General features: G+C 43.6%; 1 protein-coding gene and 1 long non-coding RNA gene across 2 annotated transcripts in view; both read left to right on the forward strand.

Annotated features, from left to right (window-relative positions):
- RASGEF1C (RasGEF domain family member 1C) overlaps window positions 1-11794 on the forward strand; it is a 108971-nt gene extending 97177 nt beyond the window's left edge. Inside the window, exons 11-14 of the mRNA XM_054038643.1 lie at window positions 5580-5675; window positions 9031-9154; window positions 11182-11254; window positions 11726-11794. Of these exons, the coding sequence (XP_053894618.1) occupies window positions 5580-5675; window positions 9031-9154; window positions 11182-11254; window positions 11726-11750 (318 nt within the window). The 3' untranslated portion in view covers window positions 11751-11794. The remainder of the gene's footprint in view (window positions 1-5579; window positions 5676-9030; window positions 9155-11181; window positions 11255-11725) is intronic.
- A 377-nt stretch (window positions 11795-12171) lies between these two features.
- Window positions 12172-23283, forward strand: LOC128842550 (uncharacterized). The gene is made up of 2 exons (XR_008446018.1): window positions 12172-12544; window positions 19387-23283. It is a non-coding gene; the product is annotated as an uncharacterized LOC128842550 (long non-coding RNA).
- The last annotated feature ends 3539 nt before the right edge of the window (window positions 23284-26822 follow it).

A 26822-nucleotide genomic window follows, 5' to 3' on the forward strand; every position in this document is an offset into this window, starting at 1 on the left:
TGGACAGTTTGTCCGATGAATAGCAGATGGCATGGGAGAAAGCGCAGAGGAGACGGAGGGACAAGTGGACAAGAGAGTGGCATCACTGGGAGAGAGAAGACAGGGAGTTGACAGTTTGATACGTTAGTAGGTTTGATAGACAACGTGGGGCTCGCTGTGGAAGGGTCTTAAAGGCAAAGCAACAGAGATTGATGCATTGGAGGAGAAGCCAGTGGAGGTATTCAGAGAGAAGAGCGATGTCTGCTCTGACCACGTCACCTGGGGTTGGACAGGATGAGCTGAGTCCATATACAAGCCAATCATCAATAATCCTCTTTTCTCCCTTTTATTGTCACCGATTCCTACATTATCCACTGTATCTTATTTGCCTTCTTTATACAAATGGTCTCATTGCCTTATCCAGGATGTGGTCCTACCTAGACACCTTTGCATTGGATGCGTTGTCTAAAAAACATTAATTCTGGGAATGATTTAAGAAATAATAAAATCCCTACAATCTGGACTTTGAGTTACATGATCTGTTGAGTTTGGGATTTAGTTTGTAGCCTCATTCTTTGCTGAATGTCAAGTGATGAATGAAAGGTTGACACTAAGTCAGAGGGTAGATTTTCAGAGCTGAGCATTTGAGATGAATAACTTAGAACCTTAATTGAATGCCTGATTTGACTTGCAGATACTCAGGATGTCTGAGCAGCCACATGGGCTGCTCACGATCAAGTGCATACTTGATGTGCCGGCATTCCAAAAGAGCGCTGGCAAAAAGCAGAAATGAGCCGCAAAGAACATGACGTGGGGCAGCAGCTACTATTGACGGGCCTGGCCACTAATTTTTTTCTGTTGCAGCTTTGAAAATGTGAGGCAAAATCCTGTCCTTGCTAACCGGCCCTGTGGAAACAGCAATAGCAGCTGAGCAGGAAGTCCAGGGCACATTCAGACCATACCCCATGTTAGCCAGTCCTCCAGCTAGCTTGCTAGGGAATGGTAGATAGGAGCACTGCCCAGCTATGGTATGCGTGTGGCTGCCTCCTGCACCCTTGTAATACAGAAGCACAAGTTTGCAAGATGAGGCAGGATCTGGGCCGTGCTTACTGTTTTTCCAGGTCATTGTGTTCTCCGTGTCATTGGTGCCAAAGATAAATAAAACCACTGTGAAAGGGATAGTGACCAACTGCCTGCTGGGATAGGCTACCATGGATTCTGCCTTGTTTGGAGTGGTTTCCAATTGTCTGGCATTTTCACTGGTTTCTGCTTTGCGATCAGTGCATGGGATGGCTCTCTAGCATCTCCCTGTGACTTTACCTAGGTGTATGGTATATCTTTGGCTGTTCTATCTGTCTTAGGTATGTCTCTGGCCCCCAGAACCAGAGTATCTGAGCACCTCACAGCCTTTAATGTATTTCTCCTCACAACACCCCGGGGAGGCGGGGCAATGCTATTATCCTCATTTTATGGGTGGGGAATGGAGGCACACAAAGGCGAAGCGACTTGCCCAAGGTCGCACCGGAAGCTTGTGGCGGGGCCAAGAACAGAACGTGCGGCTCCCCAGACTCCATCGGTGCCGTGCTTTTTCTTTTTTTAAGCACTGTATTTTTCTTCTCTTGTCTCCTCCACGTAGTTAGACAGAAGTGACGCTAGGGGCCCAATGGAGTGAGGTGGGAGTGAGATGGAATGCAGCTTGGCCGTGGTTGGGGGAGGTACTCTACTGCTGAAGGCATGGACGCTGCCCAGCCTCCAGCCCAACTAACCAGGGCCCTTTGGTGCTAGCACCATCCAGCGTGCTGGCATCGCCCCTTACCTTGCTTTCAGGACGTGCTAGTGTCAGCATTTGCCTGGCTCTCGTATGTGTGTAGTGAGGGAAAGGTGCTTCCTGCTCCCTATTGCTTCCATCCTCTCAGCACACCCATGGAGGCTCAACCTGGAAGTTAGCCCAGAGTCTCTTATTACATTGACCCAGCTATCTTCTCCCTGCATAAATGGTTTATTTAGAGTATTTTGGATTTGCTTAGGAATGAGTAGGCTTTAAATAAATGTATGCTAATGCGGCCCTTCAAGCCGTGACACGAGACAGTGGCTAATTTCAGAGTTAGTAGAAATAAGCTCCCCACAGGGCAGAGGGACAGATCACGTGACAATAACGGGTTTGTATTCTGGGCAGAGTTCAAAGGAGCATGTTTGTGCGAAATTAACTCCGCTTTCATGTATTCAGTCAGCTGACCTGTGTCCTCCCCAGAGTTAAGTCATTCCACAGGGAATCACCATTTTGCGTTAATGATGTTTGTCTAAATTGCTTTGAAATGTTGGACTCTGTACAGCGTAATGCTGTGTACGTTGTTGCTATCTGATACCACGGAGAAGTGCTTGTCTGATTTCATTAACTTGGTTCCTTCTGAAGGAAGCGATTGTCTTTCTCTCTGTCTGTGGGCATGTGGGTGGATTGGATGGTTTGGGGGGAATCAAAAGGGAATGAAATGTGAATTTCTGGCGCTAGCCCAAGGTCTGTGCTAGTTAAGTGGCTGGATAATAGCCCGCTTTACAAATATAATTCTCTAGTGTATCTGCTTTCAGTACAGAGATTCTGAAACTAAAACACACAGGGTGATGTACTCTTATTGGGGACATTTATTGGGGGGTTTCGGTCTTTGAGCAACCATTAAAATCCTATGTGAAGAGAACTAGTGATCTCGGTCACTTCTGGATGGTGACTCACTTCAATTTCTAGTGGACACGTTTCCACATCACAAAAAGACTGTCACAACTGTCATGAAGTGGTAGCCTTAGCAGACTTGCCCTAGACTGAATAACTCTCTTTCCCTCAGGACTGCTCCCTGTAGGGAAGGCTTCAGGTTCATTAGCCAGCCATGGGACCAATCCTAAAAGCACTGTCAACTTGCAATTGATTGGCACTTCGTAGGATCAGGTCCAATGTGTTGGAGTTTTCAGTGTGCCCTTTCCCATACTGTATCCATTCTATGATTCGATATAGTACTGGAGTCTCCACGGAGACCAATCTGGCCTTCTTTTGGGAGCACTACATTTACATTCAAGAAATCCTCAATAACCTTCACAGAAAGAAACTCGCGGGAACGCATCCCTTCATCAGCTCACTCGATGCAATACCTCAGTTGGGCCAGAAAGTGGTTTCTGTTTTTATAACAAGAGCAGCATTCTGGTTTTGGGAGTCCTTGCTTACATTTCCTTTTTAGTATCTATCAAGTGCTTGCACTCCCTATTGGTACATTGTGAAGGCTGTAGACTGGAAAATCACTGGCGACATTCTACCCTAGTTCCACTTCAGATACCACTTCAGCTGCTGTTCAGTATGAGACTGAATAATACTTAGCTAAATGATTGCTTCATTGTCATCAATTCCCATAGCCTTGCATTTCCTCAAAGCTATTATACTTTCACTTAAGATATAGTTCAGCTCATTTACTAATTGGCCAATAGATCCACTTGGATACTGAAACCCACATGGCGCGTTCTTATGTCCATTCACAGTGATCAAGCCCATACTCAGCTACTTAAATTGCAGATGTGGCCGCTACAAAGATGCTCACAAGGTTAGTACTGACTCACTGGACCAAGCCCTTTGAGTGGCCTTTCCCTAGTATGGCCCACCCGCACAGCAAGAGTGAAGCCACAATCTTGGTCTCTGGTACTGATGTCCTTGCTGAAAAGATGCTCCGTCACTGGCTGTTCTGCCCCATAGCTCTCAGCATTTGGGTTTGGCCCTGGTGTCATGAGAGCTCCTTACCCCACCTTGAGATAGGCCCACTGTAGTCTATAGCCGTACCAGGATGCTCAAGGCTTCAGGCCCCTATTCCTAAATCCAACTTTTGAATTTGTAAGGCCAAATTCTTCTGTAACTTAACTCCACTGAGTTCAGAAGATTTACACTAAAGTGGAATTAGGCCCCTACTATACAAAATAAAGCTAGATGATAGTGTATCATATTGGTTAGAGGGAAGGCTTTGGTTCTGAGTGTGTCTTCCAGTGTGCCCCAGATGATCCCCAGTGCTTGTTTTGAGTGCTCGAAGCCCTCTCTGATTACTACCAACATTTCTTGGTGTACCAAGCGTTTAATTTCAGTATTCCTAGGATAGCCCTTACTGAGCCTTCGCAGGAGTTTCTCTGACTTTTCATCTTCATTGCCACCAAACCAGGAATAAAATAAACACCTTTCTTTCTCCAACTCTCTTCACTGCCTCCTTTTTCCACATGGCCTTGATAAAATTGGTGCCAGACCAGTCCTTTTGCCTTGTAGTCTATAGCTTTCCATACCAGCGTCTTTAGGATGAATTAGTGTTGCACCCAGAGTCCATGACATTTTGTGATGCTGACAGATTATGGGCTAAACCAGTGGCTCTCAACCTTTCCAGACTACTGTGCAGGAGTCTGATTTTTTTTCTTGTGTACACCCAAGTTTCACCTCACTTGAAAACGACTTGCTTACAAAATCTGACATAAAAATACAAATGTGTCACAGCACAATATTACTGAAAAATTGCTGACTTTCTCATTTTTACCACAGAATATAAATATTGTACTGACATTTCAGTGTATAGTATATAGAGCAGTATAAACAAGTCATTGTCGGTATGAAAATATAGTTTGTACTGACTTCACTAGTGCTTTTTATGTAGCCTGTTGTAAAACTAGGCAAATATCTAGATGAGTTGATGTATCGTCTGGAAGACCTCTGTGTAGCCCCAGGGTACACGTACCCCCGGTTGAGAACTACTGGTCTAAACGCTACTTTTCTCCAATCAGGAGAAGTAAAGTGGAAGCCCTAATTTTGCTGGTTGTGGATCACATCCTCAGCCAGTGTAAATCCACATTACTCCATTGGAAGTCAGTGGAGCGATACTGATCTAAGCCATCTGAAGACCTGGCCCTGTGTCATTAGTCGCAAAGCATTTTACCAAAGGTTCAGTGTAAATCACCCTGTTTCGTCTGAGTCATTAGAACGTCTGCTTTTCAGATTAGAGTTTTGGCCCCTTTTGGGCTTATCTACACAGGGACGTGGCACTCCTACTCTGAAATAAGAGTGTCCGCACCTGGAATTATTCAGGAGAATAACTCCATGCAGAGACACACCCTGAGTCACAAGATTTTATTCTTCCATGTTTGTTTATTTTGGTGTGATTGTTAGCATAACTGCATCTGTAGCAAGGGTTCTCCATCCTCATTGTATTCTTTGGCTCCTGGCTATCTTTAAATTGTTGTCAGTGAATCCTTTGGCTTATAAAACAACTCTGTAGACAAAAGAGTCTCATCTTTGCTCAGGAAAGTGATGCCACTGAAATATTAAGAAGGAATCTGAGACGAGTTGTAATTATTGCTTCATTTTTTGCCCATAGTGCCCACAGATTGTTCATTTCAATGGTGCAACCATCCCCCAAATCATTGAAAATACCTTTGTACCCTCCTTCCCTGGTGCTTCTCTATCACTGTATTGCTTTATAATAGAACAGTACATTGGGAAGTTAATCTTTTTTCCCCCCTTCTGACTGAACTTTTCTTTCCTGCAGTGAAAATACGGAGCCACAAAGATAATCGTTGTGTCATTCCCTTCACAGATTGTGATCCCTTTCTTCAGCCTATTGATCAAAGACATTTACTTTTTGAATGAAGGATGTGCTAATCGCCTTCCGAATGGGCACGTCAACTTTGAAGTAAGATCTGCAAATGTCTTTATCTACTCCATCCTGATAGCACTATCTGAGACCATTTGCACACGTTTCAGTGCAGTCTGACAAAGACTAGACCCTACAAAAGGGATGACCTTGTGTGACCCTCCTTGAAGGTCAAACCAATCCCAGGATTCCCTTAAAAAGAATTCATACAGAGAGAGAAAAACATTCCATTCAGAGATCAAAAAACCAAGGAGTTTCTAATGCCAAATGAGTGGCAGATCCTAACCTGTGTCCTGTGGGTTAGCTGGTAGCAGCAGCATAATTGATTATACAAACAGCCTGGAAGGAGAGGGGAACTTTTCAAAGACAAAGGAGAAGTATATTTATCATATATTCATAGATAAGCAAGGCCATGTACAGTGCCTCATACTTTTGTGTACGAGTACTGTAGCGTTTTCTCATTTGATAGGTTAAAAAGAGGGAGATTTGCCCAAGCAGGTTTTAACAGGGTGGCTTGCCCCCTTAAGGGATAGAGGCCTGGGGCCAGACGCCCATAGTTATGAAGTAGGCACACCTGGGCAGGGATCAGTGGGTGTTTAAGAGACAATCAGAGGAAGCTGGGGCCAAGAGTGCACAGGAGCTGCTGTGAGCAGGAATCTCCCGCAGGACACCCTGGACCAGGGAGCAGGGTTTGGACTTGGAAGCCAGAGCCAGAGGGCTGAAGAAGGCTGAGAGCCAGAGAGAACAGACTCCATGGGTGTAAGAAGGAGAAGACTCCAGCCAGGTAGGGCCCAGGAGTGGCCTGCCGAAGCAGGAGAGGCTCCTGGTTCAGGTTGCCAACCCTCTAGGATTGTCCTGGAGTCTCCAGGAATTAAAGATGAATCTTTAATTAAAGATTATATCATGTGATGAAACCTCCAGGAATACATCCAACCAAAATCGGCAACCCTACCCCTGGTAGGAAGGCCTGGGAGTCGGAAGAGAAACTTTATTTGTGCCTCTAGCCTGCCTCGTGCATAATAAAAAGCCCTACCCTGACAAGCCAATGAGCTACAGTAGCCAGGGGGACAGAGAGTCTCTCTCTCTCTCTCTCTCTCTCTCACTTGTTGGCGCACACGTATACTCAGCCCCGCCTCCCCAACGATGACCACACAGGCACGCACGCCCAGCCCCACTCCCCTCCCCCGTCTCTGAGGCTGCTCCAGACATGCTGGAATTGACGTGCTGCCTGGGCTATCGGGGAAGAGGCACGTATCTCCCGGCAGATTTTTTTTTGCCTGTGGGGGCACAGAAAACTGCAGGCCATATGAATTCTGCGCCCCCGCATCAGTGCCGAATTGCCCCAGGATTAAACTTTCGTGTGTGTGCTCTTTTGTTAGACTTTAACTTGGGACTTGGAGTTTTATTTTGAGGTTATTTTATGTTAATAAACCCAGACCCAAGGAGGAGTGGCTTTGCCACAAAAAGCCTGTGTGGAGTGTATTTAAGGAGCCCTTTGAAGAGGGGGAAACTGAGGCAGGGGCCTGCACCACAACCTCAGGCCACAAAGGGGAGCTTGGGAGGTGGCATACCCTGTTACAATGCTGTCAACCAATTGAAAACATTATGTAAATGTAAGAATACAGCTTGAACTCTATAAGGCCTCATCTATAGTCACCATGTTAATCAGGTAAATCACACACATTTGGCCTGGGAGTAAAACTCATGGTCTTCTGCTTGGAAGCCTTTACTGATTACACAACAGGAGAATTTGCATTAACCACCATTATACACAGTAGAAAGACATGTCCTCTCTGTAGGCCAGACACCAGATGGTAATAGTCACAAATAGTTAACTTGAGAGCCAAGGTGGGTGAGGTAATAAGGAACTCCCAGGATCACAGCTAAATACAAGGTGGACCAGATTGTTCAGCATAAGTAGTTAGCACATATTGTAAGGGACCATTTAAGATAGAATATCCCCGTAACACCTCTGCAGTCATAAAACAAGAAGAGAGGTTTAGTTGTAGTAAGGCATAAATCCAGTGTCTCTGTTCAGTCCATTTTGCTATGACACAGAGTTCCTTTCCCAGACTTGAAGTGCTCTGTTTGGCTTGAAAGCTTGTCTTTCCCACCAACAGAAGTTGGTCCAGTAAAAGATATTACCTCACTCTATATCATGGGACCAACACAGCTACAACTACACTGCAGATAAATAGTTGAGTAATTCTGAGTCCATACACTAGAGGGTGCTGTTGCACTAATGTGACAGGATGCTGAATGCAATGTGCACGCATTCCACTTTTTAATATTGCTTTATGCATCACCCCGCTGTATTCTTGAACTTCTGTGAAAATGCAGAAATGAAGCAGCTTCTGTACAATTGCCCTTGTATAAATAAGAAGAAAATTTGCTCCATCAACTCTCAAGTACTCTCTGAATCTCATCTGAAAACATCTTTTCTCTTTTGCTTGCTACTCTAAGTTTCTGCCTTCCTTAGAGGCATTGTGGCAGAAGGCTTTCACCACACAGTGAACCAAGCCTGTTGCTTGTGAGTGTCGAGTGGTGCTTAAGGTGTTGTAAGTTAGAGCCTGACTGTAAGAGGGCCTCTCTCTTCACTACAAGGTAGTGAGGTGACCTCCCTGCTCGCAAACACATACAGTAGCTTGTGAGGGCTAGCACAAGTATAGAGAGTAGCGTAGCCATGGTAGCATGGCTAAGCTGTGCTGAGTACATACCCACCGTTTTCAGAAGTGTTTGTACTTGGCCACTGCCCATGCCTTCGCAGCTACATTAGCTCTCCTCGAGCGTCTGTGAGGATGTGAATGCACGCAGGGGGATTACACTCCTAGCTTGCAATGTAGACATAGCTTAACTCAGAACACCGTAGGCATCCTTGTGCCTTGGTGGAACAGGTGTAAGGGGTGGGAGGTCTACTTTACATCATCTCACACACGCCACTTTTGATACAATGCATTTGTCACGTCTATCATATATTGCATGAATATTATATGATATATTCCTGTAAAGCATTTTGTACAAAGCTATATTCTAAACGCTGAGATGTAATAAACTTGGGACACATCCCAGAATGGCACTGAGTTTTATGCCATCCGTTCTTGAGCAAACCCTATGCATGGAAACGGTAAACTGTTTATTTCTACTTGAGAGTAGAGCAGGATTTCATGTGGAGATGGAATGTAGGATACCCCAGCCCTGCTTCTTCCCCTTTCAGCACAGTATGGAAACCAAGGGGAAGTCTTATTGAGAAAATGCTCCCTTCTGAATTTCATGGGGTTCCTTTGCAAATGCATATCCGTGCAGTTTGCATTAGGATATCTGCAGCCTCTGCCCAGATGTGATCCTTTCAGTGATGTGATGTTCTTGTACTAAATGGACTTTATAATATTTGCAGAAATTCCTGGAACTGGCTAAACAAGTAGGCGAGTTTATAACATGGAAGCAAGTGGAATGCCCATTTGAACAAGACCATAACATCATCCACTACTTGCATACAGCCCCCATCTTTACTGAGGATGGTAAGAAATCCCTAAATATTTAACCATTCAAAATAATATAAATGTGACTGTTTCTCCATCACCACTGATAAAACCCTTATTTGTGCTCTGGTGATCTCTCACTTTGACCACTGTAAACTGCTCCTTTCTAGCCTTCCTGCCTCTTAACTTGCTCATCACCATTCTATCCAGTGTGCTACTGTGAAAATGACCTTCTGGCCCATTTAGTCGTTGTTGTGCCACTTTTCCACCACGTCTCCGCCAGGCATCCTGTAGTAAGTCGCCGTGATGGTACTGCATCTCTAACCAAGGAATGAGGCTATGCAACCACAACAGGGACGATCATGAATGTCAGTCACTCTCTAGCCAAAAGCAGTTCTGGGACTGAGGTCAGGGCTACCTTTCCCTACCAGTCAACAATTTCAGCTCTCCAATCAGAAGTTCTCCAAAGCCCCAGGCTATGGGAGTCCAACTCACGTCCCTCACTCCAATGAGGAAACACTTTCTTTTATTTTTTTTTAAGTATTTTAAGACAAATCTTCCATAGTAATTACTTTAAAATATGATCCGATTCCTGTTCTGAAATTAGTCCCTGTCCCATCTGTGTTCCCCATCTCCTCTCTTCCCCCCTCCTATTTGGGGTCTAGCTTGTCACACAGTTTCATTTCGTACGGGATTATTTCAGTCGCATCCTGTTACATCATGTCAGACATATCAAGTGACAGCAGCTACATTCCCATAAGCTAGGCTGCATTTGGGTTTATTTTTCCTTTTGATTCTATGGGCAGTTTTCTACAGCCATCCAAGTTAATCACACCAGACAGTTGTTACTTCATAGGCCATGTCAGAAGTCAAAATACAGCTAGGAAAATTAAGCTCCAATCCCAAGAGGAATGACTGCCAAAAAGGAATAATTAAAGTGATTAAAGCAATATGTATGGAAAGGAGAGGGAATGGGGGCTTCAGGTGGTGCTTAGGGTACTATGTGTAGGGGAGTGGGGGTTGTCGATATCTCAAAAGGGCTGTTTTCAGGCTGTATGGTGACCTCAACTCCCTAATTGCTTGCAGACCCTCTCCCCCACATAAAGGGTCATATTCATGCCGGCTTCATGAGATGCCCTCAGTAGAAGGCAGGCTACAGCAGGCCTCCCCTACTGCCAAAGGTAAAGTGCAGTGCAGAAAGACCCGCCATGAGTAAAAGAGAGACAGCGCTGACCAGTCAAATAAAACAAATAAGCTCTCTCTGCCACAATACAGAGTAATAGTGGGCTAACTCTTGAATATTAAAACGTTACTGAATTATATCACAGAATAAAATACAAAGGTGACTGTGGCATTACAGAATAAAGCATAACTAACGGGTGTAATGCGAAAATGCCCATGAAAACAAATTATGACCGACTTATAAAAGTCCATAAAGCAAGCTAGATGGTAATGCACTAACAGCTCACACAGATGGAATCTTTAATGCGTACCCTTATTTTTGCACTATAAAATGCATCCTGTAATTCAGGGTTCTTCAAAAAAAGCATTATTAACTTAGATCAGTTTATACGATTATGTATGTCATGAGGGTGTCATTTCTGCATGGCGTTTTCTCACTCTGGCTGCTGGACTTTCATTCTTACCTAGTGTGCTATTTGTTTAACATGCCTTGTCTCTTAAGGAATTTGAAGAGGTTGCAGATGAAAATAGGGGGAGGCGGGGGGATTAAATTCAGTGTTAAATGATGTGAACTTAATTTAATGTAGAAGACTGGAGATTTGTCTCTTCAGCTGTCAATCCTTGATTTTTTACTTTTTGATAACGCATTGGGGGCAGGTTTTCAAAGGCACAAATGGGATTTTGGCACCCAGGGCTTTTGGTGAGAGTTAGGCACTTCACCGCCCTTGGATTTTTAAAAACATTCTGTTTATTGTGTGGGACAGTAGTGACAACAGATGAGGAAGATAACATGTACCAGCAAAACTCACAGGGAATGACTGTAGTTTGGGGAGGCAAAGGGATTTGGGGTTCGTAATGATATTTGACTAACAATTTTTTATTAGGTTTGTATCTGGCTTCCTATGAAAGTGAAAGTCCGGAGAACCAAATTGAAAAAGAGAGATGGAAATCCTTGAGGTAAGAGTTCAGTTTATAAAACCATAATTACAATACATGCACTACATTGATAGTCAAGAATTAAACTTGACTGAAGTTTGAAAATTTCTTAATGGAACTGGCATCAAAAATGTTGTCTTGTTGATTGTGCTGAAGGTGTTCTCAGCTTAAGGCTCTAGTCTGCAAAGCTGTAACTGGACTGATAAAACAATGGTCCTAATATAAATTATACATTGTAAATAAAAAGTGCCCAGTTTTTATTTACACCGCTCTGGCTGTGTAAAGGTGCCTGGGAGTAGATGTAAAACACTGCCAGAGGGTCATTTATATCCACTTTAAGGCTCTTTTATACTGCTGGACCAATGTAAAGGGGCTTTAGTGTAAATGAAAATAAAGCCTCACAAATAATACCGAATGAGCCAAAACCCAAAAGCACTGATTATGCATGCTTCTTTGTTTCATCTTCATCATTATAATGTTCCAAATTTGCAGGTCTACTATTTTGGGAAAGACTTGAAGACTCAGATTATTGCAGTACGACAAGAAAAAAAATCAGCAAAAATATTTTGCACTACTGATTCCAAAGATGCCTATTTGGGATTTAGTTTTCCTTTTTCTTCCTTTTTATTTTTGGACTGCTTAATGTGATGAACTGGATTCATCCATTGAAATTAACAGAATTGACTTACAGTATGCACAATTATGCTTTTCTAATTACTCAAGAGAGGAAGGACAACAGCTTATTTGTGGCCATACCAAAACTATGTCAGTATCACTGTAACCTTGTCTCAGAGGGAAACAAAACAAAAGCAAGGAGAGTCATGGTGCTGCAACAGAGAATGGTCTTCACTGGAAAACTAAAGACGCAGTGTGCACATTTCAGAAGCAGGTGCTTCAAACAGCAGCTCGCCAAATCCTTTGAGTATTGTTAAATCAAATTCTGTCAAATGCAGCAGCAATCTGGTTAATTGCTGAGGAAGGAAAGAAGGATTTTATTTTACATCAGCAGCCTCCTGCCTTGTTGAACAATGCACTGACTTCAGCAGAGATAAGCTGCCCGTGGATAAAAACTCATGTAAACCACATCAGCATGAAAAGTCATGCAAACTCCCCAGAATTTTTACATAGAATGATTTGAACTGTGAACATTGGTTATTTCTTCTTTCTCCAATTGTTCTTGCCTTTCTTACTGTGAATCTTGGCAGACTTCTCTGGGGCGTGAGCTGAAGATGAGACAAAATTCAGATGTCCTGCTTACACTGAAAGCTGTGGGAAGCAAATGGCTCCGAGTCCTACTTACCGCTGTTTAAAGTATGTAATCTATTCCCTAATTCTGTTGATGCTGAGAGAGGTGTTTTTAAGGCACCTTACCTTATTGACAAGTGATAGACAGGGCCGGCTCCAGGGTTTTGGCCGCCCCAAGCAGCCAAACAAAACAAAACAAAAAGCCGCGATCGCGATCTGCGGCGGCAATTCGGCGGGAGGTCCTTCGCTCCGAGCAGGAGTGAGGGACCGTCTGCCGAATTGCCGCCGAACAGCTGGACGTGCCGCCCCTCTCCGAAGTGGCCGCCCCAAGCACCTGCTTGGTAAGCTGGTGCCTGGAGCCGGCCCTCGTGATAGAAGGTGATTGTGTGAAGAAACTCATTGGGTTTGTTTTGTCTCCTCACTTCAGCTTTGGTTCCAGTGCAACACGATATTGGGAGCAGGGCGGGAGAGGAAGAGCAGCCTAGATTTGTGGACTCAAGAGTGCATTTGAGAGATGAAGAGTTTTCACTCTATGTACCAATGCACTAGAGCAGTGGTTCTGAAACTACTTGTTTCATCCCTCGGCCCGCGCTGCTTCCCGCAGCACCCGTTGGCCTGGAGCGGTGAACCGCGGCCAGTGGGAGCCGCGATCGGTCGAACCTGTGGACGCGGCAGGTAAACAAACCGGCCCGGCCCGCCAGGGGCTTTCCCTGAACAAGCGGCGGCCCTAGTTTGAGAACCACTGCACTAGAGTAAAGACTTAGCAACACCCCATTTTTATTCTGACTTTTTATGTGCTGAACCGTGCTCCCCACTTTCCTTCCTTGGAGATGATGTGCTGTTTGGAGTGGGGACCGCATCTACCTTTGTGTTTGCAGAAATCAGGGTGCTACAGTAATATAAACATTAAATGACTAAAAATGAATTGGGCTTATACGGGGTGCAAAACAGAACTCTAAAACTAGAGCAAAGCAAACTAGAAGACTGTCCCTATTTCACTCCCATGAGCAGACCCATGGTACTGTTTGTGAGCAGGGGTCAGGTTTGAAAAAAGAACCGTGCAAAAGCATAACAGAAATAAAAAATGCCACATTATACTGAACTTCTCCTTTAATTACAGGCACAGTGTTGGCACTTTAGCTGTCCCAGTCTTTTTTTTTTTTTCCTGACCAACATAAAGAGCTCGGTTCTACATTGAAGTCAATGGTAACTTTCCTTCAGTAAAGAGCGAAGAATCATGTGCATAACTTATCAGAACTACTGCTGGGTTTAAAAAAAACAAAAAACCAAGGCTCATTAGAAACTCGTCTGTGTCTGGCTTTAGCCGGAGAGTTTTATAGCCATTGCTTCGCACTGCAGTCCTCGCCTTAGTAACCTGTACCTGAGTGTGTTGTTGCAAGGTGCTCCCTCATTGGGCTACCCTTGAACCACTCAGAAGCTTCATCTGGTATAGGATGCAACTGCCTGTTTCAATTGTTATCCATAGGGTATATACTGCTCTTATTCCCGTAATACTACACTGGCTTCTGGGGTGCAATTCAGGGTGTTGATTTTGATCTATTAAAGGCCTGTAGGGTATTGGTCATGGCCACCTGAGAGATCACCGCTCTCCCTATGCTCTGTCATGAGGTTTGGTGTCGGCTGGGCTACTTTTCCAATAGTTCCTGGATCTGAATACGTATGGGCTAGAGGCAGGGCATTCTCAGTGGAGGGACCAGGGTTCTCCCTTTCCTTTTGTCTGTCAGAGATTGAGTTTGCTGTAGCGTTCCTCTGTTTACTCAAGCTTTTGCCCAAAGCGGCTAACTGCAGGGAGGATGCAGAATCCTTTCAGCCTGGGAACCAGTGTTGTTTTGATGCTGTTAATGGGTCTTTTGTATACGAGTGCAAAAGTAGTCAGAGAAGTGTATTTTACAAACCAAAATTTAGAAAGGACAGCTACTGAAATGGAACCATTTCCAAAAATGATGACATTAGAAACCTGTTCAATTCCAACCAAATCCAGGGCAATCGTCATATACATATTAATAACAATTCTAAGGCTTATGTGTGCTCTCTGAATGGTCATTTTCCTTACTGTATATATCTTTATAACAGGCATATTATGACTTCATTGTGCTAATGGTCTCCTTTTATTGTCTGGAACTGCAGCATCGTTGGATCTGCTTTTTAAAGTGGAAATTATTATTCGTTCTTGAACAGTCAGAAGGAGGCTGAAACAACGAGGAGGTTTTTGTGTGGATACAGACTAACACGGCTACCCCTCTGATACTAAGATAGCTGAGATTCTAGCCCTCCAAAGATATGAACTCAAACCATTATTTTTCTAATAATAATAATTAATAATACTTTTCACTCCCACGACACATTCCAAGAACTCAAAGAACTTTCCAAAATCTATTGAATTAAGCCTCAGGAGATCCTTGTTGGGATCAATAGTTTGGTCAAAACTTTCAAACCTGGTGATTGAAGTTAGGCACCTAAGGGCCAAATCTACAAAGGTATTTAGGCACCTAAAGATGCATTTGGATGGCTAGTGGTATTTTCAAAAGAACCGAGCTGTCTAAATCCCATTTAAATTAATTGGAGTTAGGTCCCCAGGTGCTTTTGAAAATCCCATAAGGTGCCTATTTGTATCTTTAGGCATCTAAATACCTTTAAAAATCTGGCCCCTAAATCCATATGCAGGCGCCTGTTTAAGTGGTCTGTTTTGTAGAGATGCTGAGCGTCCAGAGCGCCCATTGACTTCAGTGAACATTGAGGACAAGCCGTGCTTCACATGAGGCACAGAGCACTTTGTAAAAGTTGGCCCTCAAGGTTGGCGGCTGAGAGAGGCTGACTGCTTCCTGCAAGGTCACTTCAGTGGGAGATGAAGGCACTTAGCAGCCTGCAGGCTTTGCCCTCATTGACATGAATGGCAAAACTCTCACAGGATTCAGCCGGAGCAGGGGAAGGCCCTAAATTTGTCAATTACATCTGTGATTTATGCATGGCTCAACCAAGGAATAAATTCCCATAATAGATGAGGGCATTATGGCCTTGCTTCATTCACCGGTTTAACAAGTAACGGGACAATAGCAACAGAAGATTTCATTAACAGTTTGGGGGTGGACGTCTCCCTAAAGTTTTCTAATAATTTTATATCAGCAATAAAATAATAAAAAATAATTTCCAATAGTTTCCCATTACTGACAGGTGAAGAACTCTTCAGAACTACAAGAAAGTGAGCACCAGGCATTGAGGTGTTATAAAGCATAGAGATTTCTAGACTAATTCACTTACAGTCACTCTGATGGCTTTCTAATTCCATTATTTTCAATGGATTTGCATTTGGGAAAACTCCTTATGGAGATTCTACATTGAAGAATAAAGCCAGACTAGACCTGTACTTCAGTAGCATTACTTGTAGTGTAGAAAACGCCCAATCTAGTAAAATGTGGAAATATTAAACATTAGTATAACTTCTCTACTGTGACTGCAGTAGTCTAAAAAAGTAAACGAACAATAGTTGATGTAGGTCTCTCTGGGTGGAGGGATAGCTCTGTGGTTTGAGCATTGGCTTGTTAAACCCAGGGTTGTGAGTTCAATCCTTGAGGGGACCATTTGGGGATTTAGTTGGGGATTGATCCTGCTTTGAGCAGGGGGTTGCACTGGATGATCTCCTGAGGTCCCTTCCAACTCTAATAATCTATGATTCTATGAATTATAGTGGTAGGAGAAGTCATACTTTAACTTCCTAAGGTCTCAGGCCTGCAACTTTGCGGCCTTATGTAGAGCCCAGGAAAAACAAAAGGGCATACTGAGAGGCTTTTGCTTGTGTCAAAGTCAGTGTGATAAGAATGCTTAGTATCTTGCAAAAGACGCTTAGCATGTCACAAAATCATGCCCTAAATTCCAAACCAGCTTCAATCATGTTACCTAGCTAAAAATGGACAGTTGGTTCAGAGCAGCACTAAAGATGCACTTCAAATTGAGAAGCAATTTAAAATGCAGAAATTTTGTTTATCAAGTTGAAAATATCTGCTGATAAGATAATCACACACTTAAAATCAGTCCAATCCCTTACGCATCCCTTGGTACCTTTTATCATGTTTTTATTGTAAATATATTGTATACTTTTTTAAAACATGGGCACTGTTTTGCTCATGATTGTAAACCATTTGGAATGGAGCTCAGATTATTGAATATCTAGGTTACTTGTCAGCAGTGATTGTGATATTATTGCTATTCATATCACTGTAAAAGGAGTACAAAGATAATGCAATCTAGCCTTAGAATGACTTTGTTTTAAATTCACGTAGGGCCTGATCCAAAGCACAATGACGTGCCAATGGAAAAATTCCTATTCATATCAAAGACTTTAGATCAGACCTACAATTACTTGACATTTTGCTGTTGAAAATCATTGATAGAGAAGAAATTATAATGGTGAATGGTTGTAGTTATTGGCCCTTATCTTGGGACCAGATGCTGCCCTCGGCAGGGCCGGCGTACCCCATTAGACGACCTAGGCGGTCGCCTAGGGCACTAACATTTGGGGGGCTGCGACCGCGGCGGCCGGATCTTCAGCCGCCCCGGTCGTCGGTGGTATTTCGGGGGTGGGACCTTCCGCCGTCTCTGTCGGGGGCGGCATTTCGGGGGCGGGACCTTCCGCCGCCTAGTGCGGCAAAAAAGCTGGCAGCGCTCCTGGCCCTTGGATACACAGTTGTACTTACCAGAGGTCAAAATTTGGCCTTCGTGTGACCTTTCATTGACTTCATTGGAGTTACAGCAGCTTAGACTAGGGCTGAAATTGGCTTGAGTTCATTTATACATCTGAGATCAGAATTTGGCCTTTGTGCTTTACAAACTTTTTTCTCTATTCAAACTGGCAGAAGCTATCAATACTGTCTAAGCTATCAATACTGGCTAAGGAGTATCTTTAATTGGAAGACAAAAACCCTTTGATTTTGGATCTGAATCTTTTCTCATGACAGGTTTAGGAAATAAGAAGGAAAAAGGTAAAAGACAATTGGTCGATGCTCATTGGTTTAAAACTGGACCAAAAGCTCCTCCCGTTTTTGTGCTTTTTATGGCTTTTTTAAATTCTGCCTTTGGTTGTGGACATGCAGCTTCCATTGACATCAGATGATGCCTCCCACATGCATCTAAAGGCAGAATTTGGTCCTAAGTGTTTTGGGGTTTGAAAGCAAAGTGCTTCAGAGAGCTTTTTCTTATAAAGAGGCAATTAAAGCCCAACACTCATGAGCAACCGTGACCCTACAATCACAACTCTGCACACTGATCTTCATAACTTGGAGTCTAGTCATCCCCTCCTCCTTCTGTGAGCACTAGGGCCTGAGATCATGGGTCTGGGAAGAAGGGTGAGGAAAGAGTGCATACTTGCTTCCCTGCAGTAGTATCTGTTCAAGTTCCTCCATGTGTGTATGAGGATTTGGGCTTCCAAGGTCAGGAAGGGATGGGCTGGAAGTAACCCAGTGTGCCGGAGCAACCCCTCTCTTTGTCAGTAACCTTCTTTAACCATGTAAGGATTCTCTGCTGAGTGGAATTCCCTGCTCCCTCAGTGGTGAGGGCAATGGCTGGCAAGGAAGCATGGAATCATGACCAGGGATCCTAGAAATCCGTTTGCCCCAGAAAAACACCGAATTTGCATTTTTATAGAGAATCATTAGTTTTTACATTTTATGGGGAAAAATATGTATATTAACTACTAATGACATTTTACTGGATGTACCACTGTCACTTACTCAATGTGTGCAGCCTCCCCCTCATTTTGCTTGATTTTTGAATGCATCTTAAATGTACATACAGTAGAATCCCATTTATCTGAACCTTCATTATCTGGCTCTCTGTGTTAGTTGATCCACCAACCACCCAGGGCTGACAGCAGCAGGGCTCAAGTGGTTAGCCCTGGGTAGCTGGTGGTTCGGTTAATACAGAAAGCCAGATAGTGGAGGCCCGGCTAAAGAGGGGTCTACTATATTTCAATAAAACATTGTGTTCAACTGATACATATATATTGTCGCTAGAGAAACTAAAGTGCAGCGTTTCATTTTAATGGGAAAATACGGATTTTTATGGTTTTTTTTATTGGAGAATTTGGAGGAGTTTATCACGAAAAACCAGGATCCCGGATCATGACCAGGAAGCAGTGCAGACCCAATAGGTCTCCATGTAGCTGAACCTGGTTTCTCTAGGTTTCCTGAGATCCATTTGGTTCTTGGGACATACCGTGGTTTAGGGGATGATCCTCCTGGCAGTTTTGCATGGAGGCAGATCACATTTCCTCTCCCAGTAGAATAATTCTGAGGAAACTCTGTGAACTGGGAAGTTGTAGAGGGGATTTTAATCTATGGAGGAGAATTTTGTGCTTGTCTAAGAGACAGATTTTTAGTCCAAGTTTCCGTGATGTCTTCTAAACAGCAAGCCAAAACAACTACTTTAAAAATCGAGAAATGCCTTGATGGTGTCGTGTTGCCAACTTTCATACTTCATTGTGCTGCTGCAGAATGGAAATGTCAACCCTCGCTAAGGGGTTATTTAAATCTGAGCATACACAGCTCCCATTAATGTCAGCGGCAGCTAAGCACACACAGAGAGACGAGTATGCAGCAAAACGTGAAAGCTGTACCAAGCCTTTTGTGTCAGACTTGGGTATTTTGAAATTATACAGCCTTAAGTGGTATCCCAATATTTCTAGTTCTTTCCCATACTGGTGTTAACATCGTTGTACAGAGCCAAGCCACGAGCTGAGCGAAAGGAGCAGGAATCAAGTTATCCTTTTTTATGGCAACGTTCTTGCAGGCTGATCTTCAATTGTGCATTTATTTATTTCACTGTTGTATGAAAAACAAAGCACTCATCCAGCTACTAATTCTTTTTTTTTTTTTTTTTAATGTGTCTTCCTCCAGCATCTTCATGTGCATTTCAAAATGTCCGCGACGGACTGAATACACTTAAGAGTGTGAGTCTGCACTGCATTGCCCCTTGTATTGTCATTTACACTTGTGTGACAGGGGTGTCAGAGGCTACCAGATCAGATGGGGAATGATTTGCATGCACTGTGTGCAGAGGCGAAAATGACTACCCAAGGTGTAAGGCATCAGAGACACAGGCTGTAGGCCTACAGGTACTGAAAAGGGCTGATATATGAGTCAACAGTGTGATGCTGTTGCAAAAAAAGCAAACATGATTCTGGGATGTATTAACAGGTGTGTTGTGAGCAAGACACGAGAAGTCATTCTTCTGCTCTACTCTGCGCTGGTTAGGCCTCAGCTGGAGTATTGTGTCCAGTTCTGGGCACCGCATTTCAAGAAAGATGTGGAGAAATTGGAAAGGGTCCAGAGAAGAGCAACAAGAATGATTAAAGGTCTTGAGAACATGACCTATGAAGGAAGGCTGAAAGAATTGGGTTTGTTTAGTTTGGAAAAGAGAAGACTGAGAGGGGACATGATAGCAGTTTTCAGGTATCTAAAAGGGTGTCATAAGGAGGAGGGAGAAAACTTGTTCACCTTAGCCTCTAAGGATAGAACAAGAAGAAATGGGCTTAAACTGCAGCAAGGGAGGTCTAGGTTGGACATTAGGAAAAAGTTCCTAACTGTCAGGGTGGTTAAACACTGGAATAAATTGCCTAGGGAGGTTGTGGAATCTCCATCTCTGGAGATATTTAAGAGTACGTTAGATAAATGTCTAGACCATCCTGGATAGACAGTATTTGGTCCTGCCATGCGGGCAGGGGACTGGACTCGATGACCTCTTGAGGTCCCTTCCAGTCCTAGAATCTATGAATCTACTCCTGCTTTGTTGTTTCTTTTTAGTTAATTTAATTCAATAACTAATATTTAAGAATAGCTACAGCAAAGAAGGTGGATTTTGCAGTAGAAGTGAGTTTGCCGAGTGGCTCTCACTCTGGTTCTTAGCAGTTACTTTCTTGTAAGTTTCCAACAGACAGTGGGTGAAATTCTCCCTGGCATCCTCGGCATGAGGGCTAGAATGGGATTCAAGTGGTGCATAAGCCTTGGGGTGGTCCTCTGCACCGGGATGGATTTCATCCAACATGAGGATGAAAAAAGGATACACCAAAAGCCATCATACAATCAGTTTATAGAATCATTGGAGGTGGGCAAACCAGAGAGCACATGGCATTAGGCTTTGGTGAAACATAGATTCCATTTTCTAGGCAGCTGAAGTAGGACAAATGTAACAGAACTTTCAAGTATCTCACCTCCCCAGGAGCAGAGAGAATTAGTATTCAAGTGTGAGATAAATACTTGAGTGTTACTCACTGCGCAAACTGGCCTTTAACAATGATCCTCAATAACTTTACTGACCAGTATCTCAGGAGTATTAGTCTCCAATAAAACACAGATATTTTGGGAAGGGGACCTTTTCGATTCAATGTGAAGCAATAGTAGGGTGACCATGATTCCCAAAGGGAAAACGGAACACTGCGTGGGGCTAGCCCAAGCCCACGCTCCCCCTACACAGGGCTGGCCCGAGCTGCTCGCCCGAACATTGACCCCCTCCCCGCACGGGGCTGGGGTCACTGCTTGCCCGAGCCCTGCCTGCCCATCCCTCTCCTCCCCCCCTCTCCCCACGAGGCTGGGGCTAGCGTTGCTGCTCACCCGAGCCATGCCTGCCCCCTTTTGCCCCCCCAAAAGTCTGAGGCTGGCGTCGCTGCTCGCTCAAGCCCTGCCTGCTCCCCGCTGGAGCCCTGCCTTCCCCCCGCACAGGGCTGTTTGCTCTTGCCAACTTGATGAGTTGGCAAAAGCAAACAGGACAAATGCCCACTTTTGTCAAAAAATGTCAGGACGGCTGGAACAGGGCTTTAAAAAGGGACTGTTACGGCCAAAAGGGGACGTACGGTCACCCTAAGCAAATAGCCAGACCAATTAAAAACTGCCGGGACTTTTCTTTTTGTCTGGCTGCTCCTCTCAACCATGAATTCCGTTTGAGTCAGTCTTACTCCCATCTGTGCTCCCCTTCTGCCATTGTGGACAGACTCAGATTGTTGCCCTGCAAATTGAAGAAATCTGGGTGAGCCTAGAAAAGCTGCTAACTTCCTCCTGGATGCCTTTGCCTCTGTTGAGGAGGGCTTATGACTAACAAGCAGCTCTTCCAAAACTTCAGTAGACGTTTCGTATCCTCCTGTGGCATAAGCAGGCTCTGTAATCATACCCTAGTGCCCTCAGCCCAAAAGACCAGGGTTAGGTCTCCCTTCAGAGCATCGCCTGCTATATCAAACAGCCAGCACAGGCTACTGTTGCAGCAGCAGGAAACCTTCCTACTTCTGTGAAGCTCCCAGGCCTTGCTGAAGGGGGGAAGACTCTGGATTCACAAGCTCAAACATCCTGTAAGTCAAATATTTGAACTAGCCAACCTTGCTTCAAGGCACCGTGGGCTGCCATCTAAACCCAGTTCATTACAAAAAGTACTGGAGCACTGGTACTTTCCAGATAACTGTAACCCTATCAGCTAGCTGTATCTGACCAATACTGTGTCAATCCTATAATGAGCACCTTTTAATGTTCCTGTCTTCCTGGAATGACTAACCGTATAATGGCTCTCTGGAGTTTGACGCACCCGTGGATAAGTCTGAGTTTGGGGGTGTAGCCTGGGTAGTTGAGGAATACTGGCTCCTATGTGTTTTCATAGCAGACCAAGCCTGCTTAAAGTTTACAGTATGCTTTTCTCTCAGATTTCTATGGCCTGGATGTATTGGATCTTGTACTGGGATGACTTGTTACAGTTCAGTATTTCTTTGCTTACCTCATTAACTCTTCACATTCAGTGAAAGGGACAAGCTCAGTGCTATTAAATTAAAGGAAGCTTTTAAAGATATGATTCTTACACAGACATGTGCAATTAGTAACTTCCCCTAGGAGGTAGTCTGTAAAAAAGAGTGAAACTGCTGGTGTCACAATTATGGAAAATAAATCAATGTCCAGGGTTCAGAACACTGGGATCCATGCCATGAATCTTAAAAAGTATGAGCAGTCAATCTGCATAGGACAGAAATCCGATTTAAGAGTTGTTGCACTTTTAGCAAGTTTTATGAAATCTGAAAGCATCTGCTACTGCTGGCTCCTATATGGACTCAAAAGCATTACTGTACATTCCAAATGTCTACCAAATTTTACCAGTGGTGTTATCAAAACTCTGTTTTTATCCGTCTGCTATACAACTCCCTGCGCAACTGTGCTTGGAAAACTGGGCACTATGTTGTGATAGATATTTTTTTTTATAAAGCAAGAACCAAACTGGGCATTGAAAGAAATATGGTATTAAAGATGCAAGTGTCTCCTGATCACCTGAGCACGGGTACGGAGTAGCTGAGTTTTTTCCTGGAATTTATTTCTTTGTTTGTTGTTGTTGTTGTTGTTTTAAACCCAAGTTCCTTCATATTCAGGTCAAATAGGTATCCCAGCAACACCTTTTGTTAAATAGGAATTATGATTTTGTGACTGTACATAGACCTTACATAATTTTCATGGTAATGTGCATACTATACCCTGCATAAACACTGCAAAAATAGCATGGTCATCAGTACGCTTTATAGCTGTTTGTGGAAAATGTCTTAACCTACATTCATGATTATAGTATCCACCCCACTCCAATGCCTTTTTATACAGCTGTGGTGAGATTGTTATGGACCCATTTTGTCAGTCATGTTCAAGCTAATTTACTTATGTATAGAATTTATATATTACAAACCTAATTTATACTGTGTTTTAACAGTTTGCCTGAACTGTCTCTGGTTTCTACATTTTGTAATGTGAGTGTCAAATAAAAAAAATCAATGAAATGTTGTTGGTGTTGTTGGTTCAGTTTTTTTATGCATGTGGAATTTTATTCTTGGAGGAGACTTGGATAATTGGATCATCAGAACAGACAGCAAATTCTTTCTGCTTCTAAAGTCCCTCTAAAAAAAGACAGACAAACCTGATTGCACCAGGCAGTTTTCAAATAAACAGGTCAATTGAGAAACGCCTCATAATTTCTGCAGTTTTTCTGGGGTCTCTACTTCACTGTTTTATTTTTTCCTGTGTAGGTATGAGATTGCACTGCACTGTACATCACAATAAAAGCGAAACACTGATTGTCTTGATTACTAGTTATCAGAGCTTAAGAAAATGTTGCTACAAACATGAATCCCAGACTCATAACATCTTCTGACTCACAGGTGCTATGAAGGTTGAAGATTTCACAGTCATTTAATATACAATTGCCTCATATGACCATGTTTCATTATATTATGATTGTTATTTGCATTGCAGTAGTACCTATTGAAATGCTTACTATGTGGTAAGCATTTATAGTAAGAGTCAACCCTGAAGAAGCAAAGTGACATGCCCAGTCACACAGGAGGTGAGTGGCATAGAAGTCCGGTCGCCTGTCCCATCCTGTGTCCTCTCCACTGAATCACACTGCCTCTCTAATTGTACTACTTCTACTTAACATGCAGGCTGATCATTGCTTTTACTCATGTGAGTAGTCCTTACCCATTGGAGTCATATCACTGACTCCAAATCTTGCAAATCCTTATTCACACAATGACAGGTTTCAGAGTAGCAGCCGTGTTAGTCTGTATCCGCAAAAAGAACAGGAGTACTTGTGGCACCTAATAAATTTGTTAGTCTCTAAGGTGCCACAAGTACTCCTGTTCTTTATTCACACAAGTGACCCTTGCTTGTGTGAACAGTGCCATTTTTTTTTCTATTGAGTAGTTCTGACTCGTGAAAAGTCCCACTGTCTTCTCTAGTGAGTAAGGTTTTGAAGGCTCTGGGACATAGACAGTAGCAAAAGAACTAGTGAGTGCAGAGCGGGATGAGAGAACAAATAACACGAGAATTGTGTAGTCATGTTGCTACTGGAAGATAGTACACTGATGAGCTGTATAAGAACCTATATAGAATAGAAAAGGGGTGGCAGTCCCCCTCCAACCTGCCCCTTTTGGGGATGCTGGATAACACTGCCACCATCTCTCTCCCCCTTCCACAGTCTGTCCCATAGTATTACAGCTGGAAATTCTGTAAACAATTTTACCCCTTCAGAAATGTGATCAGTATAATTCATGAGACCATTACCCTCAATCATATCCTTCTGAGCCCTTTGCTGAACTGTTCTATGTTATCTCTTTATCACTGCTATTCTCTCCCTGAACTTACACAAGCCATGATAACCTAGGACATTCCCCCCTCGCAGTAGGGGGTCGGGGAGTGAATGTTGGCTTTCTCTACACATCTTAGAAATGCGCCCTGTGTTTTTTCCAAAACCATCCACCCCAGCCCTCTTATTAAATGTGACATGAGTTGCTGTCATTAGCATGTCCTAGAGCATCCAGACAAAGCTCACTTCCAGTACTGACCAACCCAGTGGATCAACTATTGCCAGCAGCACATAAACCAAACTACAGTACACACATTGGAAATCTGTTACAAAGACAACTAATGCAAAACATAACTACTAACCAACCTCTAGCATTGACCAGAGAGCAGAAATATGAAATCAACAAATCCTTAATTAAGAGAGGCCTGGTGGCCTGAGCACAGTACAGGAAGCCAGGAACTGACACTGTCTGTGGCTTTGGACAAGGCACTTAACCTCAGCTTTCATTTTCCCAGCTGTAAAATGGGAGATTAAATCATATTTAGCTCTATCACATAACTGCCTGAGGATGGCTCAGTTCATGTTATAAAGCACCCTGAAGATGACAAGTGCTATATGAAGGCTATGTATTGTTAACCCCAAAGATTAAATAAAAGGAATAAATTCAGAAATTTGTATTGTGAAGCAAATACTGCCAACACAGTCTCATTCACATTTCCTTACCACAGTTTATACATTTGATGCTATACAGTCTCTAAACATTGTAACACCTGATTTTATAGATACTGTATATTTAGAGAGAGAGAGAGAGACACACACACACACACACACAAAAGCGCCCACCACACTGACTCACAATAAAAACTTCAATTATTTTCAAGTAGGTTTGTATCAAAAATATCTTCTCAAACTACTGTCAGTCTCAGTAACTCCACAGCACGTGAAACCACGCTCCCTTCCCCAAGTTGCCAAGATTAGAACTCCTCTGCTCTTATTTCCTCATGGTTAGCTAACAACGCCCGCAGAAAAGGCCATTTGTAGATGGGCTATTTCCACCTTTGATACATAATATGACAGGTTTACGCAGGCAGAATTGGGTGAAAATATGCTCACAGATGGTATTCTCTATAGCAGAGGTTCTCAAACTGTGGTCCACGGATGAGCTCCAATCAGGTGGTCCACAGATAGTTCCCTCTAAGGTGCGCGCCTGGGCGGCTGCAAATCAGAGAATGAAGGGCCACCCACCTAATTAGTGAAGCTGTGCAGGCGTGGCTCCACTAAATAGTTGCCTGGACCCTGGAGAAGACGCACATGGAAGGTGAGGTGGTGGCCTTGAGGGGAATATGGGGCAGGTGGGAGGGGGCAGTGGGGTAAGAAGAGGGGGAATTTGGGATGTGCAGGCTGCAACGGCCAGAGAAAGGAGACTTTGCCCAGCTCCAGGGCTGCAGCTGCCGGGGAGAGACGTTCCTCCTTCCCAGCCTCAGCTCTGTGGCGGGGGAGATACCCCCCCTCCTTCCCAACTCCAGTTCAGGGGCTGCTGTGGTAAGGGAAAGAGGGAGAGACAGCCCTTCTTCCCAGCCCAGCTCAGTGGCTGCTGTGGCGGGGGAGACCCCCCCATCCTTCTTCCCAGCCCCAGCTTGGGGGCTGCCATGGCAGGGGAGAGAGGGCACATCCATTGCATTAGAAAGGTAAGACTACTGATATTAAAATATGAGTTGTGTGCTTTTATTTGTAGAACAAAACACATTAATTATTATTCAGGTTTTTTTATATAGCACTTTTATCCAAAGCGCTTTACAATAGTTAGCTAACGGTACAAACAACATTTGGAAATATCATTACGTGGTCCACCGAGACCCTCATTAATTTTTAAGTGGTCCGCGGAAAAAAAAGTTTGAGAACCACTGATCTACAGGACACTCCTAGAATATCAGCAGCCTGTTTCCCACTGCTGCTGTGCCACCACTGCCATCTGCTGAACAGAAAGGAAAACTAAATAGTAGTCATCAAAACAAATGGAATATTTGTTCCCCTTAGTGTTAATATTATGTTCCTTTTTAAACTAATGTAACCGTTTGTGTGCAAGCATTTTGTTCTGCACACCCCACACACAGGTGCAATGTTTGAAGCGCTGCTCTCAAATATGTAGCTCTAGCCAATTAAATGATTGGCTACATTTTTGTTATTAACACTCATGTATAGAAACCCACTTACCAGGCAACACAAGGGAACCCACTTA

The sequence above is a fragment of the Malaclemys terrapin genome, chromosome 8 (assembly GCF_027887155.1).
Source record: "Malaclemys terrapin pileata isolate rMalTer1 chromosome 8, rMalTer1.hap1, whole genome shotgun sequence".
In the NCBI taxonomy this organism is placed as follows: Eukaryota; Metazoa; Chordata; order Testudines; family Emydidae; genus Malaclemys; species Malaclemys terrapin.